This window comes from Eretmochelys imbricata, chromosome 9 (assembly GCF_965152235.1).
Source record: "Eretmochelys imbricata isolate rEreImb1 chromosome 9, rEreImb1.hap1, whole genome shotgun sequence".
Lineage (NCBI taxonomy): Eukaryota > Metazoa > Chordata > Testudines > Cheloniidae > Eretmochelys > Eretmochelys imbricata.
This window is the reverse complement of record NC_135580.1, coordinates 49,208,359-49,227,978: the sequence shown is the minus strand read 5'-3', so window position 1 is coordinate 49,227,978 and position 19,620 is coordinate 49,208,359. Positions and strand designations below refer to the sequence as shown.

At 43.7% G+C, this 19,620-nt stretch overlaps 1 protein-coding gene across 3 annotated transcripts in view; it reads right to left on the bottom strand.

Moving 5' to 3' along the window:
* VPS8 (VPS8 subunit of CORVET complex) overlaps positions 1-19,620 on the bottom strand; it is a 229,822-nt gene that overhangs the window by 78,911 nt on the left and 131,291 nt on the right. For all 3 annotated transcript variants that reach the window (XM_077825651.1, XM_077825653.1, XM_077825652.1), the window contains exons 32-37: positions 18,994-19,092; positions 17,113-17,202; positions 7,773-7,819; positions 4,622-4,763; positions 3,051-3,140; positions 1,341-1,383 (exon numbers count right to left, since the gene is read on the bottom strand). In XM_077825651.1, coding sequence (XP_077681777.1) covers positions 1,341-1,383; positions 3,051-3,140; positions 4,622-4,763; positions 7,773-7,819; positions 17,113-17,202; positions 18,994-19,092 — 511 coding nt within the window. The remainder of the gene's footprint in view (positions 1-1,340; positions 1,384-3,050; positions 3,141-4,621; positions 4,764-7,772; positions 7,820-17,112; positions 17,203-18,993; positions 19,093-19,620) is intronic.

The window sequence follows — 19,620 nt, the reverse complement described above, 5'->3', positions numbered from 1 at the left end:
CCTTGACACTGATTAAAAACATCACATTTTTATTTGATGTTATTGAGTCCTGGAGCTCATGAACAGAGAGCGTAGTAGGAACCACACTATGTTTCCTGCCAATGTAGCAGAGTTGCTTCCTTTGGGTTATTTGCCTAGTTTTCGGTAATGGTAAAAACTAATACAAAGTGCTGTAAGGCTGTAATATTTGTTTGCTGCAGAAGCAACTGGTAAATTTCTTCATTTCATTACTGTATATTTCCTGACAAAGAGCATGCCCGCAGTGAGGTACACAGAGTAGCAGGTTTCAAAAAACAGAAACTGCTACATCAGACCACTGATCAACCCAGTCTAGTTGTGGCCTACTTCCAAGAGTGGCCAATACCAATTACTTCAGGGAAAAAAAAATGTTAAAAACCTCACCCTGGACAATCATTACACAACCTGTTCAAAAGGGAAGCTTCTTTCTATACCCTGACAAGTTAATGGTTGGCTTATTCCTGAAACAGGAGAGAGGTAATATCATATTTGTCCTATCTAATATAACTACAGATGATGTCATCCATATACATGTCTGATGGCTTTTTACTCCTAGTAAGCTCTTGGCCTGAACTATATCGTGTGGCAATGAACCGTACAGGCTAATTCTGCTTTGTGTAAAAAGACTAAATTTAAAAGGAAACCAGTATGTGCAAAATGCTGAATGTATTTGCTAGCTTCTTCACCATGCACACTGCTAAGTGCAAATGCATCAAACCACTAAGTTGTGACATGATTGTAGTTTCTCATAAAAGTTTTACTTTGGATTCCAGCATCAGCCATATTCTCTCTAGAGAGGAACGCATTTAGCTCCTCACGACCGTTTTATTAGGGATTGAGGGACTTTTTGGCAGTCCATAACTCCAGGATATATAATGTAGTCTTTTTCTCATTGTTTCTTCAACCAAGAAGACTCTCAATCTGTAAGATGAAAGGATCACTATGTGGAAGATTTCTCTGTCCCTGAAATCCTGAAATGGGATCAGTTACTGCCAGATGTCTCTCATTTTCAAGGACAAAAGTCATTAGCTGTTAGATCTTCCTGTTGTGAAATTAGAATCATGAGATAAATTTCTGGCAGATCACCACAGTGCCAATCATGACCACAAGGGATCACAGAGCAGCAACTGAACTGTGACAATCCATTGAGGCTCTTGTGAGTTAAAAATCTGAGAATCGCTGGATGATGAAAGTTCACTTGAATTGCTATGATAGCTAAGTTAGCATTTTAAATTCTAGCACTTCTATTTCAGAGAACATATATCTCATGGGAAAACTGAAGGTAAAATAGTTTTTAATTAAAATCAAAACCAACAGCTTACCTTCAATTTCACATGTAAGCATCAGCAACTTGCTTCGTAGTTGCTAAAACAAATCAAAATATATCTTAGACCATTAAAGTCGCAGGGTTTATACAAAGGGCACTTTGTTACCTCAGCACGACTACTGCAGTGCATAGACCCTCATATGTGGGGAACAATCTGCAAGTTAAACTTTGACTAAGATAATCAAAATCAAGTCTCAATCTGTTACAAAGACAACATTCAAAATGTAAAGCAAATTTAAACCAATGCAGAGACGTCTGCTGAGTCTGCAGACAGCCTGGAACATAGCTCTGACAAAAGCTAACTGCTGTTGTAATAACTAGACCTACCAATTTACCATAATTGTGAATTCAACTGTCAAAAGTGAGTGAAAGCTCATAAAACATCACAATAATCTATAATAATAAATGTTGATGGGTAAAATGGCAAAAGGGAGACAAAAAGACTATGTTAGTTCGAACAAAAAGGCCTTCTGCTGTAATTCAGGAATTGTTTTCAGATCATGCCTGGTAAATAAGAGAAGTGTGGGGCCTGAAACCAATGAACACAAACTGGCGTGTCAGAATTAGGCCTAACTGGTGAACAAAATAATAAGGGGATGAGCTATTCCAGCTATCAATCCCTTTTGGGTCCTAAAAAGAGACCACTGGCTGACTGAAAGATGAGAGCAGGAGAAGGTGTGAGCTTCACCATCCTGGGTGCCACCCCCAGTGTCTCCTGGGATCCTGGACCTTCTTCATCCTAATTCTGAGAGATGTCCTAACCAGACTGGGCCACAGAGAGGGACTCAGGTGACATCACCACCTCCACCTCTACCCGATCCTGCTAAATCCCAAGCACTGCCTGGAAATGTGAGATTCTGCCTTCCCCCTTCCCCAATCTGTCATTTTCCTTCCCTACCCTATTTATTTCTATTCTTACACCTCTCTCCTTTTTCTGTATATTTTGCATCCTGTGACCAGAAAAAGACAGCTAAGTGAAATGCCCTAAACAGTCCAAGTTTGCCAGGTCTCAGAGTGGTTGTTCAAATCATACACTGTGCCTGTATTTCTCCAACAGTGAGGCTGCAAGTTAGAGCTGACACCAGAGATAGACGCTGCATTTGTTAACTTTGCTGTTCTTTTTTTCGCCCTTCTTGTGTGTTTTCTCTTGTTTCGTCTTCTAGAAAACAGGACTGGACTTTAACAAACCAAACAAAACAAACAAACAGCTCCAGCCCATCAACTAACTTTTTCTCTTTTCCCCAGAAAGGAGAGTTACCACCTAAAAGACTGTCAAATAAGGAGTTTTTTCCTTCAAGAGGCTCTCTAAAGGGAAAGGGAAGTTGTTAAAATGAAAGCCTCACTTAACTCTTTACATTTCAAATGCTTAAACTGTTTCTCTCTCTTTTCTGTATCTTTAATAAAAGGTTAAAAAGGACACTTAATGTGTTTGCCATGATATTAAGCAGGCTGAGATCTCTGAATATCAAACACTGAACCTTGTTTACAACTGTTTAATGTTGGACAGTTTCAGGGTCCCGTTACCACCTCTGACTCTTTGGGCACTTTATGCCATCTAAATTAATACAATACTGCCCTCATTCATCTCAGCAGAACAACACTGAAAACTAATAATGACATTTTAGTGTCAACACAACCTATTTCGCTGCTGATCATTTCAGCAGAAGCGTTCAGCTTTGGAATACAGGACATCAGTTTACCATACCTCAAGCATTACTAGGAAGGCACCATGAATGTCTCCTTTCTTCTCCAGCAGGTAGGAGGAAGCTTCATGGAGCAGGTGTTTCTGGGTAATCTGGGCAAAAAAAATAGTCTATTTTAAAGAATCTGCTGTTTCTGTTGTTAGATAGAATGGAGTGATTGCATTGGTCAGAGTGGACTTCACATTTCCTGTGCATCCATGTGCTCATGACCCTGGATATTCCCCATCTGAGGCACACAGACATTTTCACATGGGATGGAGTGTCTTCATTCCTAATCTCACACTATAACTATTAAAAAGGGAATTCCAAGCTTAAATAGAAACGAACAAAAATCAAAATCAAGGAAAGATTATGAGCCATAATAATCAAATACAGGAGAATAAGAATCTCTATAAGCTGTAAAGTACTGGAAGTGCTGCCTACAGAAGTACCAGTCTCTTATGGTTTCAAGCACCTTCCAACACTTTTACCAGCCACAACAATAGAGAGCTCTATTCCCTAGTTACATGTAAAAGAAAAACACCACATACTGCCATTAGAATGTGAATGTTTGTATGTTTACATATGAAACAGACTGTAATCTGATTGTATTGGCTTGAAAGACATTCCCTAAAACAAACACTTTACACAGGATCTAACCCAGGGGTGGGCAAGCTACGGCTTGCACCAGGCGGCTCAGCCATGCTCCGGTGCCTGCGGATGGGGTAGGGTGCAGACGCTGCCTGGTTGCGCCTCCACATAGGAGCCGGAGAAGGGACATGCCACTGCTTCCGGGAGCTGCTTGAGGTAAGCATTGCTCGGAGCCTGCACCCACTGAGCCTCTCCCCACACCCCAACCTCTGCCCCAGCCCTGATTCCCTTCCCACTCTCCAAACCCCTTGATCCCAGCCAAGAGCAACTTCCTGCACCCCAAACCTCTCATCCGGAACCCCACCCCAGAGTCTGCACCCCTTCCTGCACCCCTGCCCCAGGGCTGATCCCCCTCCCGCCCTCCAAGCCCCTTGGTCCCAGCCCAGAGCACACTCCTACACCCCAAACTCCTCCTCCCCAGCTCCACCCCAGAGCCCGCACCCCAACCCCAATTTTGTGAGCATGCATGGCCCGCCATACAATTTCTATTCCCCAATGTGGCCCTCGGGCCAAAACGTTTGCCCACCCCCATCTAACCAAATGACAGAAGAAAGGATTCCATTCTGAAGACTTAGATTCTCTCCTCAATGAGCTGAGAACTGAATCTGGAAATTAGTAAGTTAAGTTTTAAAAAGAGCAGCAGCTAAACTGTTCTCTGGCACCACACAGGCATCATTATGAATAGGATCAAAGCATGTTAGAATCAGATTTTACCGCATTTCCCAATTCTTCTTTATTTCTTAACCATGTGAGAATAACAATTAAGAACTGGGCTAATATAATTGTGACCTAGACTGGAGCATAGCTCTGATTGTCCTGTCCATGCTGACTGCCTAAACCATGACAGAAACTCATTTGATAGGAACTGCATTTAACTAAGTTTAAACACCTTTACTAAAATCTGACTGAATGTGGATGAGCACTCACGGTGTACCAGCCTTACCTGAATGGTCTCTTCCAGTCTGTAGAACTCCAGAACCTGCAGTGTCTCTAAAACATGGTCAGGATTGTAGTGACACAACAACTCAATGAACTGTTCAGTGACACAGGGAGATATCTGTAGCATGTCCTGATTGATACCTTCCCTGGAACACAGACAGGAATTTTAATTGCTATTGTATCTCATTCAAGCAGTAGACATGTTAGATGAAAGTAAAAGGCTGCATGCAGCAGACAAAACACAGGTTACAAACCCAGAACTAAACCTGAAGAACGCCTGCCCTCTATAATGGCTCCCTTACAGAACAATGTCAAATTCAAGAGCTCGGTCCTTCTCAAGAAGTTCTGTGATTTGAGCCCAGGATACCTAAAAGGTCACCTGAAGCTTTAAAGGGAACGGGTATCCCCAGCAACCTTCCCACAGATCTCTGGGCCAGAGGCTAGCTGCACACACCAAGCCATGATTAGCTGATTAATCTGTTAAGACTGCCAAACCACTATTAACACAGCATGTAAATATAGTCCAGCCCCTCTGCCTCAGCATGGCGTGAGGGGTGGACTAGGTGACATCTCAAGGTCTCTTCCAGCCTTACATTTCTATGATTTTATAATTGTGTCCTAAATTTAGATATAAATTTGTTCATGCTTCTCAGCAATTTGTTCTGGTAAAAACAACAGGCACAGCAGGTACATCACCCAAACACACACCACAAATGAATAGATTTCATTGCACTTGTTTGCAATGGAAACACTGTCTTTCCTGGGAAGTGACCAGGAAATGGAAATGAAAATGTAATGAAAGCTTTGATAAGAGAACTGTAGAAATATACACTTCTCTCTATTTACCATCACTGCTTATCAGTCATGGACACAAGGGCACTGGGTTTTAAATTTCCCATGGCAATTTCTATTAACCCCCACGCCCCTAATTTAAAATAAAACTCTCGCTAAATTAAATGGGCCAGATTAATCTCTGACGTATTTCCCGTAACTTCAGTGTAGTTACATTAGGGGGATGAATCTAGTCTCATGTGCTGCCATAAAAACATTTGTATTTGAGACATTAAACTCATTTGTTCCTCTAGGAATCTCTGTTTTAATAAAACTTCTGCCTGAAAGAGGATATAAACATTCATACGGATTGGAGAAAGACAGATGTTTTTGAAGGGGCTTGAATCATGGTTCTTCCATCTGACATGCTACAAAGATTGGACATTTAAAAAAAATGTTTTTTAATAAGCTGATGTAGATATTCTTTGACTGTTCAGCAGCCATGAAATTAAGTTATAACCTTGCAGATCAGGCCTTTTGAAGTAAATAAACCAAATCAATTTACAAACTACTGTGACAAAAAGTTTTAATATTTCATAAAGTGCAAACAAATTATATTGCTAAAGCTCATTTTGAAGTATATCCCCATTACACACACACACACAAATCCACAGCACTGGCAACACAACATAATCAGTAGAAGCTTGTGTGTTATGAATAATAAACTACTCCAATAATCTAAGGTCTCTTCAGAGAGAATTTCTTAAGAAGAGGACAGGTCAGGGGAATATTGTCAATAAAGAAACTAAATTCTTGGGCTTCCAACTCCTTCGCTCTGTAGTGATAGTTGCAAAACTAAGTTCACTGGACTCATTTAAATTCTATTAAGGATCATTCTTCTGCACCTAGAATCCCACTTATGTTTTCCTTATTGGTCATTTTGGCATGTGCCATCAATCCATTATGCCCATTTAATTCTATTATTTTGGACCTCCAGCAATACTGCTGAAGCCCTGAGAGAATTAAATGGACTTTATTCATATTACAGCCATGTTGTACAAATGTGAACAGTGCAGGAATTCAGGTAGTGCAAAGAGGCAGGGTCTGTGGCCTGACTGTGGTTTGTTGAATGTCAGTCCTATACAGGAAGTAGAGATATTTTGTACAATCAAATTCAAAAGTTGATATTATGCTTTTAAGAATGACTTCCTGTTGATGGTTTGAACACACAGTGTAATGTATGTGCTTATGATCAGACTAAGAGGGAAGTGGCCACTTCCTAACTATTTCAGGGCTAAATTGGATGAGTTTATTACCTGGAGATTTATGAAACCTATTGCTGTTGACAAGAAAAATATTGAAGTCCAGTGCAATTTCTCCTTTCTTTGGGGCTCATTTATCACAATAATCTGATGGTGATACTGTAGCACAAACACAGGCAAATTCAAAATCCAGATGGCAGTAACACCTGTTCATCAATATGCAAGCCAAACATCTGGAGCACACAGACAGTCATATTGAAAATTTATGAACTGAGAATTATCACTGTACAGGATTGTGTGTTCAGTTCTGGGCATCTCAATAAAGTAACTGACAAATTTGTGGATTCTTAGAGAACAATAGCAGAAGCTTAGACTGCTGGTAATCAGAAGAGAAAAACAGGCAAAGCAAGTTTTCAGAAACGGAATTTTGTCCTTATGCTAATTTCACCCCTTTTCCTATGGAACCACTTTTGTAACTGCACAATACAGTTTAATGCAGGGAGAGACTCCTACCATGGACATCTCAACTGATAATCACTCCCCAACTGGCCCTACCCCTTTAAGAAGCCACACTCAGGCCTTTCTGGGCTAGGCTCACCAGCATGAGGTTAGTGTATAGCAATCCCAATGTAAAAACCCAGTCACAGAGAGCAGAAGTACCTTTTATGTATGAAGTGTATCTATCTTGACTGGCCCTGTCACTTGCAGACTAGTCTCCTGTGGTTTGCAGAGACTTTAGCTCCTATCTCAAGGAGAATAACTTTGTCCTCAGAAGAGACAGCCTTTTACAGCAGCAGCTACAGTGGAGCTCAGCTAATCAATTTCTTGCCTCTCTTTGGATCTGTATTAGCTCCTTCTCTGCCTTCATGATGCAAGTGTCTGCAAATGTTTGTGTAATGTGAAAAATCACAAAATCTTAAAGACCTGGGATGGAAAAGCCTTGTTAACGCATCTGGATCATTCCCGTGTCAAGGCAGAATTGTACCCTACAATGTTTTATGGTCATGTGTGTATTTATGCATTTATAAATGTGTTTACAGCATTTATATTTGTGTTTACTCTTTAACTAAAGAGTTATGATTTTGAGCAGAAAGTTATAAACTATCCAATTTACTTACATACCTTGGGTCAAGGAGACTTCTCAAAAATTGGAAAAGCAAGAATTGGTCCTGAATAGTGGGGAAAACAAAAAAGAATTAATATTTTAATATAATAATCTGGTGTTGAGTTGTCTGAAGTTATACCCATTGAAAGAAATATTATTCACTCTTATGGGACTGATGCTCATGAAGAGTCTGACCAGAGCCGCTGCCTTGAGCAAATCTCCTAAACCAGTTTCACTTGGTATAATTCCTCCTAGCCTAGCGGTGGTTTTTTGGATTGTAAAAGGACTACATGATTGTTATGAACAAGTGCTAGCCATCCGGTCTTAGAAACCCTGCAGCTGTGCTGTCAAGTGAAGCAACCTGAGCTTCACAGATAGATACATTTTAAGGCCAAAAGAGATTATGATCTAGTAGTCTGACCTTCACAGGCTATAGAATTTTACCCAGTGATTCCCACATCTAAAACCGTAACTTGTGGCTGAACTAGAGCATCTTTGGAAAGTCATTCATCTTTAGTTAAGAACTCGTGATGGAGAATTTACGACATCTCTTGGCAACCTATTCCAATGGTTAACTACCTTTACTGTAAAAGAACTCTCTCTTATTTCAGTTTGAATTTGTCTAGCTTCAACTTCCTCCTCTTTGGATTGCACTATGTCTTTGTCTGCTAGATTAAAGAGCTCTCCATTGTTAGATACCTTTTTCCTGGATAGGTAATTACAGACCATCAACTCTGAACCTTCTCTTAGATAAGAGAAATCAACTGGACTCCTTAAGTTTTTCACCATAAGACTCTTTTCCAGACTTTAAATCACTCTTGCAGCTCTCAATTTTTAACATCTTTTTAGAAACCAAGACACCAGCTCTGAACACAGTATTCCAGCAGTGGTCTTACCAAAGAGTGGATAAACTTTGCTGCCACACCACTGTGACAACAGATCTTGACTCTGAGAGGATCTTTAGACCGAACAAGCAGCTCTAAAACACAGGCCTGTAACCCACAAGTTTTAAGAGCCTTGTGCAGAAGCAAATGCTGCATGGAGTGTCAATCCTTTGAGCCCTTTCAGGAAGTCTTATAGACAACACAGTCCCTGACAGCGTCCTTCCTTCAACATTTATCATAGAAATCAGAAATGGGACGCACCTCTTAAGTGCAGGTTATTTGCTGGATCTACCAGAATTGGCAAAGCTTGTGGTATCAAACAACGAAAAGCTGTTGAAACTATCTAATAAACTTATCAAAAACCAAGACAATCTAACCAAGAGCAGAACTATTTATTATAACTATCACAACAAAAATGGAGGTTGGTTCTGTACCTCCCCAGCAGCAAGACAGATAAGAACAGACTGTCTATATAAAATTGGCTTGATGGACAGACATGTTTGAATGGATCCTGGCAGGCACTATGTTTGGGGCAGCTAGGAAAGCAGCTCTTTTACACCTTGTTTAGGGACTCAAGAGCGAGAATCATAGAATATCAGGTTTGGAAGGGACCTCAGGAGGTCATCTAGTCCAACCCCCTGCTCAAAGCAGGACCAATCCCCAATTTTTGCCCCAGATCCCTCAATGGCCCCCTCAAGGATTGAACTCACAACCCTGGGTTTAGCAGGCCAATGCTCAAACCACTGAGCTATCCCTCCCCCGAATGGAATGTATTGATGCCAAGCACAGAAGGGCGTAGCAGCTTCTTACTAAAGGGAATAGTCTGACTCCTTGCTGTATATTTGTACAGAGGAGAGCACCAAGGGTTCCATTTGTAAGGATTTAGACGTGTTTGGAAGTGATGAGGAAGTTACTCACCTTGTGCAGTAATGATGGTTCTTCGAGATATGTCCCCCTATGGGTGCTCCACTGTAGGCGTATGCGTGCCCCTGCACCTCTAATCGGAGATTTTTGGTAGCAGTGTCCCATAGAGCCGGTGCATGTGCCCTCCCTCCCTCATGGTCTGCCTTGAGGCTATTTAGCACTGCACAGACGAACCCCCCTCACTTCCTTCTCTACCGCACAGCCCTATCGAGAACTTTGCAGTAGAGGGGAGGAGGGTGGGTTGGGGAGCACCCACAGGGACACACATCTCAAAGAACCATTGTTACTTCACAAGGTTAGTAACTCCTCCTTCTCCTTCGAGTAGCGTCCCTATGGATGCTTCACTGTAGGTGACTCCTGAGCAGTACCCACCACTGGAGGCCGGGACTTCGGAGTGGAGTCTTTTACTATAGAGAGTACTGTGGAGTCGAAGATGGTGTCAGCGGCCAAATCTTCAGCAATTGCATAATATTCTGCGAAAGTATGGGCAGAGGCCCAAGTCGTTGTTCTATAGATTGCTGAGATAGAGGTATCCCTACAGAATGTGACTGAGGTAGAAAATGACCTCATGGAGTGTGTATGGACTCTGGATGGAAGCAAGTTGTGCCCTTGATAAGTGACTAATGCAACTAGAGACCCATTTGGATAGTCTTTGAGCTGATATCACACAGCATTTGGATCTTTCTGTGGACAAAAGGAAGAGTTTAGGGGATTCCCTGAAGTCTTTAGTACTGTCCAAGTAGAATGCTGTCCTTCTAATATCTAGCATATGCACAATTATCTCCCAGGTGTTACAATGTGGTTTTTGGGAAAAAACAGGGAGATGGATCTGTTGATTCATATGGAAAGTGCAGAGAAAGTAGGGAGAAACTTGGGATATGGCCTTAGAGTTACTTTGTCTTTTTTTAAAAAAAGGCTGTGACTGATGCATGTGCCATCAGGGCCGCTATTTCTCCTATGTGCCTAGCTGAGGTGATGGAAATTAGAAATGCTGTCTTCATGGACAGGTGAGAGAGAGAACAAGTTGCCCTGGACTCGGAGGAAGGTCTATTTAAAGCCCTGAGAACTAGGTTAAAGTCCCAGGCTGGAGCAGGTGGTGTCACACGTGGGAAGATATTCCCAACGCCCTTAAAGAATCTACTCATTAGTGGGTGAGCAAACACCAAGTGGGAAGCCAATTTCGTTGCGAGATGAACCTTAAGGGAGCTGAGTGAGAGTTTAAAATGTAGTGCAAAAGCAGAGGGAGGAAAGATGAGGTTGGGTCTGTGTGTTTGGAATGACACAAACTTGGAGTCATTTCCATTTTGTAGATAAGTATGTTGAGTGGTCAACTTTTGGTTGTGTTGCAACACATCTTTCAGCTTGTCAGAGCATTCTGCCTTTAAGACTTAGAACTAAGAAGAAGCCAAGCCTGGAGGTGGAGGACCCGCGGGTTGGGGTGAAGGGTCAGCCCATTGTTTTGAGAGCGCGGGTGAGGGATGGGCTGAAGAGAAACAGGAGGGCATATTGCCATCTGTGTCAGGTAAGGGAGCCAGACTTGTCATGGTCAAGAGGGGCAATCAGAATAACTCTCGCTTTGTCTTGCTGAATTTTCAACAGAATCTTGGATAGAGTAGGAAACTGGGAAAAGACATACAAGTGGGCCCTGTCTTGTGGGAAGATGAGGGCAATTACCAGTGAATGTTTCCCCAGGCCAGCCCTGGAGCAGTAACAAGGACCTTTCTTGTTCCGTTAAATAACAAAGAAATCCATAATCATGGTTCTTCAAAGGGTGGATATATCTTGAAGCACCTCTGAATTCAGTACCCACTTATTGTCGTGAGAAAATTGCAACGGAGACTGTCGGCTGTATCCTTGGTAGACAGATAGCTGAGATGAGCACATTGTGATGAGTGCATCAATTCCAAAGTTTGAGTGCTGTCCTGTAGAGGGAAGGAGATCTGGCAGCTCCTTGGCGGTTTACACAAAACATACAGGTCACATTAAGTCCATCATGACCTTTGTGTGTTGTTTTTGAAGAAAGGCAGAAAGTGTGCACAGGCACTCCTGACAGCCCTTAGCCCCAAAAGAGCTTTATGGAAGGTCATTTCTGTGGAAGGCTATTTGTCTTGAACCTTGTGGTTGTGTAGGTGATCTCCCCAGAGTATTAGGCAGATGTGTCCCAGGGTGGTGAATGCGAGTAGCAAGAGGAATGCTCTCGCTTGTACTGCATCAGGGTTGGTGCTGATAAAGTCTAGTCACTGTACCGTGGTTAGTATGACGCTACAATGAAGAGAAACTTGGAGAATACCCTGTGTGGAGCAGTCTGTACTGAAAATGATCCTGCCCCAAAGGTAAGCAATAGGAAATCTCCTGTATGAAGGTTGTATTGAGATATGGAAGTAGGCACCCTGTAGGTTCAGGGCTAGAAATCAATTTACTTCCTTTAGAGCTGGTCCTAACTGCTGTGAAGTAGGGCAAGGTGACTTCTGAATGGCATGACAGGTGTATAGATGGTAGCTGATTCTGTGAGGTATCATTGTTCAGGCCCTCGACCAGCTCATCAAAAGTGCTTATAAGAGACAGTTTGAGAAGTCATGGACTGGGGTGCAGACTGTTCCCACTTTGAGCCCTGGTCCTCTTACACTGTGGCTCATAACAGCACTGAGATGGTGGGTATTGAGAAGATTGTGACCTGTGGTGCAGTTGAGAGGTATATCTTCTCTTCTGTAACAGTGTAGATTCCTAAGGAGTATAATGTGGTCTGAGAATCCTTCAGGATGTGGAGAGAAAAATCTGTCTTCTCCGTAAAGAGTTTGGCCCTTCAAATTGGAAGTCTGTAGCTCTTTGGGCAATCTAGAGAGGTGTAGCCAAAAAAGTCAAAAAAACGAAAACAAAAAAACGACAACACAACCCACCTCAGTTCCACTGTCATGGAGACTTGGGCAGGCAGCTGTAACAGCTACATCCGGTGCTGTCTCTAGGACCAGTCTGGCTATTAACTGACCGTCTCTAAGAATGGTCTGAATCTGTTCTTTTTGTGTTTCCAGTAATGTTCCAGAAACATATTGGGTTTCCCATAATTAATAAAATTGTATTTGGCCATGACAGTTTGGTAATTTATTACTCTAAACAGTAATGTTGTCGATGAATACACCATCTTGCCAAGCCTGATCGTATGGAGTTGACTTGGCATCATGTTGCGGATGTTGAAAACAAAGTCTGCCTCTTTGAGTAGAGATGTACGGGGTTTTTTTGGTTTGTTTGTTTACACTCTGTTGCTGGATGGTGCAATGGAGGCTGGTGTCTGCCAGATTACTTTGGTAGGATCTAGAATCGTCTCATTAATTGGGAGGACAATTCTAGATGAGGCGGTGGTGTGCAGAATTTCCACCAACTTGTGATGTGTATCTGCCACCTCCTGTAGGGGAATCTGCCATCCTCTTGGTAAGATCCAGAAAGTTCCTAAAATCTTCACCTAGTGACGAGGGGTGGGCAGCACAGCCTCATCTGGGAGGCATGAGGAGAAGCGTGCTGGAGGGGTAGATTCCTCTTCAGGTTCTTTTTCCTGTTCTGAAAAAGCTTCCTCCTGCCCTGACTCAGGTGTCTGGACAGCCAGGCTGTAGCAAACCATCTGGTGGACTCTCCCTGAGAGACATAGGGGATGGTCGCGACATATGTGTGTACGTCGCCCAAGAATTACAATATGGCCTTCGGGGGGAGTGAGGGAGAAAGGTGGGCATGGGCGGTGGGCTTACCTCAGGGGGCCCGTACTGCGATTGTAAGTTAGCTTGATGGAATTGGGGGGTACCCTTGTAGTGTGACAGTGGACCACAATGAGGGCCAGGAAAATGATCTCCTCCTGGCCAGTGTCAGATTCTTCACTGCGTAAGGGTGGTGCTGACTGGGGTATTGGCAGTATATAGCCCAGTGCCAAGAGCGATTCTGGGTGCCGGGATGTGCTTGATACTGGGGTCCTGTTACCAAGTAATGGGGATTGTGATTCTTCCCCAATCATCAGGTCTCCAGGGTACCAGAGCTCATGCAGTGCCATGCGTTCATTTGGTACCACAGAGGAATCTCCGTGGTACGCTGTCAGTACTGATAGTTGGGCAGAGCACTCCCTCAATGAGAGTTTTGTTGTGCCCAGTACAGAAAGTTTGTTGGTGCCACTGTTTTAGAGATGGTATGGTAATTGTCTCTCTATGGGTACTGAGGCCACAGGCAGGGGTGGCAGGTTTGTAGAAATTTTGGTGGTGCCCAGAACCTGCCCCCCACCTACCTAAGGCTCTGGGAGGGAGTTTGGGTGCGGGGAGGAGCTCTGGGGTGCAGGCCCTGGGCTGGGGATTAGGGTGCAGGAGGAGTGCAGGCTCTGGGAGGGAGTTTGGATGGGGGAGGGGGTCTGGGGTGCAGGCTCTGGGATGGAGTTTGGGTGCTGGGTGCAGGCTCTGGGCTGGGGGTGTAGAAGGGGGTGAGGGATGCAGGCTCTGGGAGGGAGTTTGGGGATAGGAGGGGGTGCAGGGGTGAGGGCTGTGGGTCTGAGGATGAGAGGTTTGGGGTGTGGGAGGGGGCTCAGGGCTGGGACAGAGAATTAGGGTGTGGGGGGATGAGGGCTCTGTCTGGGGCTGGGGTTGAGGGGTTTGGGGCGTTGGAGAGGCTCAGGGCTAGGGAGGAAGGGCAGCCTGCCCTGCCATTAGTGAATGGTGGGCAGTAGGACCCTGTGGCAGCAGTTGATGCGGGGAGCCAGCAAAGCAGAGTCAGCGTGAGGGCTCCGGGGCCGGGGGAGGTGAGAGGTGAGCGGGAGCAGCAAGTGGGGACCAGGGGAAAGACCCGGCCCCAAACACTGGTGTAGCTGGGCCCCCGGGCCCTGAATATTGCTGGAGCCCGGGCACCACATGTGTATATAACTCGCCGCCCCTGGCCACAGGTCTCCAGAGTACCAGAGCAGGTGTGTTACCATGGGCTCACGTGGTACCACAGAGGAGTATCTGTAGTATGCTGTCAGTATCTATGGTTGGGAAAGTGCACCTGGTACCAAAGGTTTCAGAGTAACAGCCGTGTTAGTCTGTATTCGCAAAAAGAAAAGGAGTACTTGTGGCACCTTAGAGACTAACCAATTTATTTGAGCATAAGCTTTCGTGAGCTACAGCTCACTTCATCGGATGCATACCATGGAAAATACAGAAGATGTTTTTATACACACAGACCATGAAAAAATGGGTGTTTATCACTACAAAAGGTTTTCTCTCCCCCCACCCCAGTCTCCTGCTGGTAATAGCTTATCTAAAATGATCACTCTCCTTACAATGTGTATGATAATCAAGGTGGTCCATTTCCAGCACAAATCCAGGGTTTAACAAGAACGTCTGAGGAACAGTGTGGGGGGGAAGGAATAAACAAGGGGAAATAGGTTACTTTTTATAATGAATCAACCATTCCCAGTCTCTATTCAAGCCTAAATTAATTGTATCCAACTTGCAAATTAATTCCAATTCAGCAACCTCTCTTTGGAGTCTGTTTCTGAAGTTTTTCTGTTGTAATATCGCAACTTTCATGTCTGTAATCGCGTGACCAGAGAGATTGAAGTGTTCTCCGACTGGTTTATGAACGTTATAATTCTTTTGACAGGTTTCAGAGTAACAGCCATGTTAGTCTGTATGCATCCGATGAAGTGAGTTGTAGCTCACGAAAGCTCATGCTCAAATAAATTGGTTAGTCTCTAAGGTGCCACAAGTACTCCTTTTCTTTTTGTTATAATTCTTCACATCCGATTTGTGCCCATTTATTCTTTTACGTAGAGACTGTCCAGTTTGACCAATATACATGGCAAAGAGGCATTGCTGGCACATGATGGCATATATCACATTGGCAGATGTGCAGGTGAACGAGCCTCTGATAGTGTGGCTGATGTTATTAGGCCCTGTGATGGTGTCCCCTGAATAGATATGTGGGCACAGTTGGCAAAGGGCTTTGTTGCAAGGATAGGTTCCTGGGTTAGTGGTTCTGCTGTGTGGTATGTGGTTGCTGGTGAGTATTCGCTTCAGGTTGGGGGGCTGTCTGTAGGCAAGGACTGGCCTGTCTCCCAAGATTTGTGAGAGTGTTGGGTCGTCCTTCAGGATAGGTTGTAGATCCTTGATATACCAAAGGGTTTCTCTGTGCCGCTCTTTTAGAGATGGTACGGTAATTGTCCCCTCTCCTTAGGGGGTGGTACTATGAGAGCATGAGTGTGGAAGCCCCTCCATCTCTGTCTCTGGGACCAGTGCCTTCGGGATGGTGCTGCAGAGCAGAGCTCACAGCAGGAGACCTCCGGTGCCTGCTTCAGAGCAGAGCTCACAGCAGGGGGCCCCTTATAGGTGCCGTGCTTCAGAGCTGCTGGTGTCACTCTACCAAGGTGGCTGCGCTGGGGAGCCCCTCTGGCTGGCCAGTTGCTTCGAGGAGCTCTTTTTATGAGCCTTTCCAGGGGTAGTCTGCTGGTGGCTCGCTCTCTCTCTCTCTCTCTCCCCCCCCCTCCTTCTCCTCTTCATGACTCGACCCCGAAGGCTCCAGGGATGATCGGGGGTTTCCGGAGTCCCCTGCAGACTGAAGTGTTTTCTCCATAGGGAGGCGTTTTAACTTCAGCTCCCAGCTCCTGTGAGGCTGCCATTTTAGCTGTGGCAGGTAAAGCATTTCTGTGAGGCTCTCCCAGGCACAAAGAGTGTCTGGCCATTACAAGGAATTGACTCCTGGCAGGAGAGGCAGGGCTTGGAGCAGACACACCCAGGCATGCCCCTGGGCAGGGGGCTGTCATCCTCTAGCAGGGAGGAATGCAGAAGAACGTTGTCTTTACCTTTTTTTTTTTTTAAACTAAAAATAAAAAATTATGAGTCTACTAGTGGGGACTGGGGAGAGGGGGGGAGAATGCCCCCAGACAGGGCAGGAAACTGAAGTTCTTTTCCTTTCTCTCTCTCTTTTTTTTTTAAACCCAAAGGAATAAAATAAAACAAAGAAACACTAGCCTAACTACTTTTAAGAAGAACAAAGGTAACAAAACAAACACTACTTATGCTAATGACACAGATAAGGAAGGGACAACTGCTCATTCCTTCTGAGGCCAGTAGAGAAGGAAGGGGGAGGGGGGTTTCCACCCAAGCTGTGCTAAATAGCCTCAAGGCAGACCACCACGGAAGGAGGGCAAATGCGAGGACTCAATGGGACACTGCTACCAAAAATCTTCAATTAGAGGTGCAGAGGCACACATACACCTACACACATACACCTATGGAGCACCCATAGAGACACTACTCGAAGAAGAAATACACCTTTCTGTTTCAGGCTACACAACTGACCTCAGGCAGGGGGTTGGATGGAAACTCTCCCAGCAACAAGTTATTTCATAAATGCGCAGTTCAGGGGCTTCTACACTTTCCTCTGTTGCAGCTGGTTCTGGCCACTGTCAGAGACTGGACTAGATGGACCTCCAGCTTGAGCTGGTCTGAAAATCCCTGTGAACATGGCCAAAGCCAATGCTGAGAAACACCTGATTCAATTATAAAAACATAGTTCAATCCAAAGTGCGTTTGCAAGTTTTTACCTGAAGATTTTTAATGATTCCCTCGATCTGGTCATTGAAGTGAGTGGCTATCAGGTCTGCCGCTTTATTCGGGCTCAGTAACAGCAGCTCCTGGAGACAGAGGGAGAAAATACACTACCTTTAGTCTTACAAACTACAGGATCATGCATTAATGCTGATCCCACTCATACTGTACTATACCTACAAATCTACATGACCATAACTAGAAGTGTAGTAACAGTGGGTGAGGAATGCTTTTGAAGCAACAATTAAAAAAGATTAAGAGGTACAGAACAGGCAGGACAGAGCACAAAAATCCTCATACTGGTGACGCATGGGCCTCAATCCTGAGCTGCAGTTGTCACCTCACCAGCTCTTCTTCCCTGCGTTCCACCCCTGTTGCTCTGACAAGACTTCCAGTTAGTGCCAGTTGTGCAGGTGTTTTGGTGATGTGGCTCCTGTTGTGCAGGAAGTGGACTAAAACCATCAACTAATTTCACAGGCCATTCGTTGGCATTCCAACGGTGATAACTTCCGATCAATACAGGCCTCAGCTGGACTGAAACCAGGGACAAAAAGGCTCTATATCGTATCTGACATTGTTAGGAAACCTACAACGGAATTGTTCTTCACCAGGGCAGTATCACTACAACAAAACCAGACAGGATGGCAGGTGAAGGGAAAAAGAATTTCCTTTGTGAATTTATCTAATTCATTCTGTTCTGATTAGAAGCACTTTTTCCTCAATTCCATACTGTCCTCACAGGTCATACATAGATTAATTTTCCACTCACGCATTTATGTTGGTAAGAGTAAGTTATTCACATATAAATATGGCACCAAGGAGCCTGAAAAGCACTGAAAGAATGTGATACAGCACTATTCAGGGACTAGCACAATAGATACATTATAGTGGGCCACTACTAAAGCAATATAAAAGGTGTTTCTAGCAAAGCCTACCTTACAACTACTCAGAACTTTGGCAAAAATATTCTTTTCAGACGAGGAATGGACAATTTGATTAGGTCAGAGTGATTTCTTTTGCCAAGTTTCACATAAAATGAATCATAATTTACAGTCACCCAAAGTTAAACAATTAGAAGCTTTGAGTTTAAGTTTAAATAACAACTGAAAATGATCATTTTCAAATGAAATTCGGTACATCATTAATCCTCATGGAGGATAATTGTTTAGCCTACTTTGGAGAGAGATTTTTCATCCTGCAAGATAACAATCGTGAAAAATAATGTACCAAGAAAGAACAGCTTTTCAGCCCTATAATTACACTGTCATTGAAATATAGTTTTGATGACGAAAGTTAACTTGAAAACCAGTAATTTACCAGAAACTTGGCCTCCAAATGAATAAAATAATATCCACCACTTCGGTGTTATACGAATAGCTGACAATTTTTGTCTCAAGCTTTTTAAAATTGTGTTTGTACTGAACTTTGAAAAAGGGGAAGGAGAGCTGTTTATTGGTTAGAGCAGGGGACTGGGAAACAGGATTTGTGTGTGTGGTATTCCTGACTTTGCCACTCACATGCGGTGTGATTTTAACTTAACCTCTCTTTGACTCAGTTTGCCTCTGTAAAATAAGGATATTGTCTTCTTTACAAGACACCAGCTCAGCGTGCATTGTCGAGTGCTTTGATGGAATGCACAGTAAACATGCACTATGTGACTACTGAAAATACACACCCACACACCACAAGACAAAATGTATAGCAGCTATCAATTCCTCCTTTGCAGTTCTTCAGGAAACTCCTCTTCTATAAACCCTACCAAAACCAGCTATGCCATTCTCAAAGACAATACTCTCCTGCCTACAAAGAAGCACAAGGTGGATAAGGGAGAAATTGGTTTAAATTCAGAAAAACAAGCAATTCAGTCTATGCTGTACCTCAATGTGTTTCATAGCCTTCTGCCACACTGACTGCTTCTCCTCGGCACTGTACCCAGGAATGGATAGGATATTGTGGATGTAGTTGAACACTTCTTCCTGAAAGGCATGAACTAAGAAGGTATAGTATGTTCTGGGAAGTGCATCAATGACAGCTTGCAAACTCACTTATTTGGACACAGTGATTTTCAGACTACCCACTAAACTGTATTTGCAACGTGGACAATTGATTATTTAAGGATTTCGTTGGTTGTTAGAAGAAAAGGAGGACTTGTGGCACCTTAGAGACTAACCAATTTATCTGAGCATAAGCTTTCGTGAGCTCTAGCTCACTTCATCGGTTGCATCCGACGAAGTGAGCTATAGCTCACGAAAGCTTATGCTCAAATAAACTGGTTAGTCTCTAAGGTGCCACAAGTCCTCCTTTTCTTTTTGCGAATACAGACTAACACGGCTGCTGCTCTGAAACCTTTGGTTGTTAGAGGTGAAGATAAACGGATAGGGAGGTTTTAACATCATAACTCTGCTCACAGAATTGAGACAGACAGTCACAGAAGGAGCGCACTTCAGAAGCAGTACTAGGGCTAGCCCACCTTGGGAAGCGCCACTTCCAATGACTAAACTGTT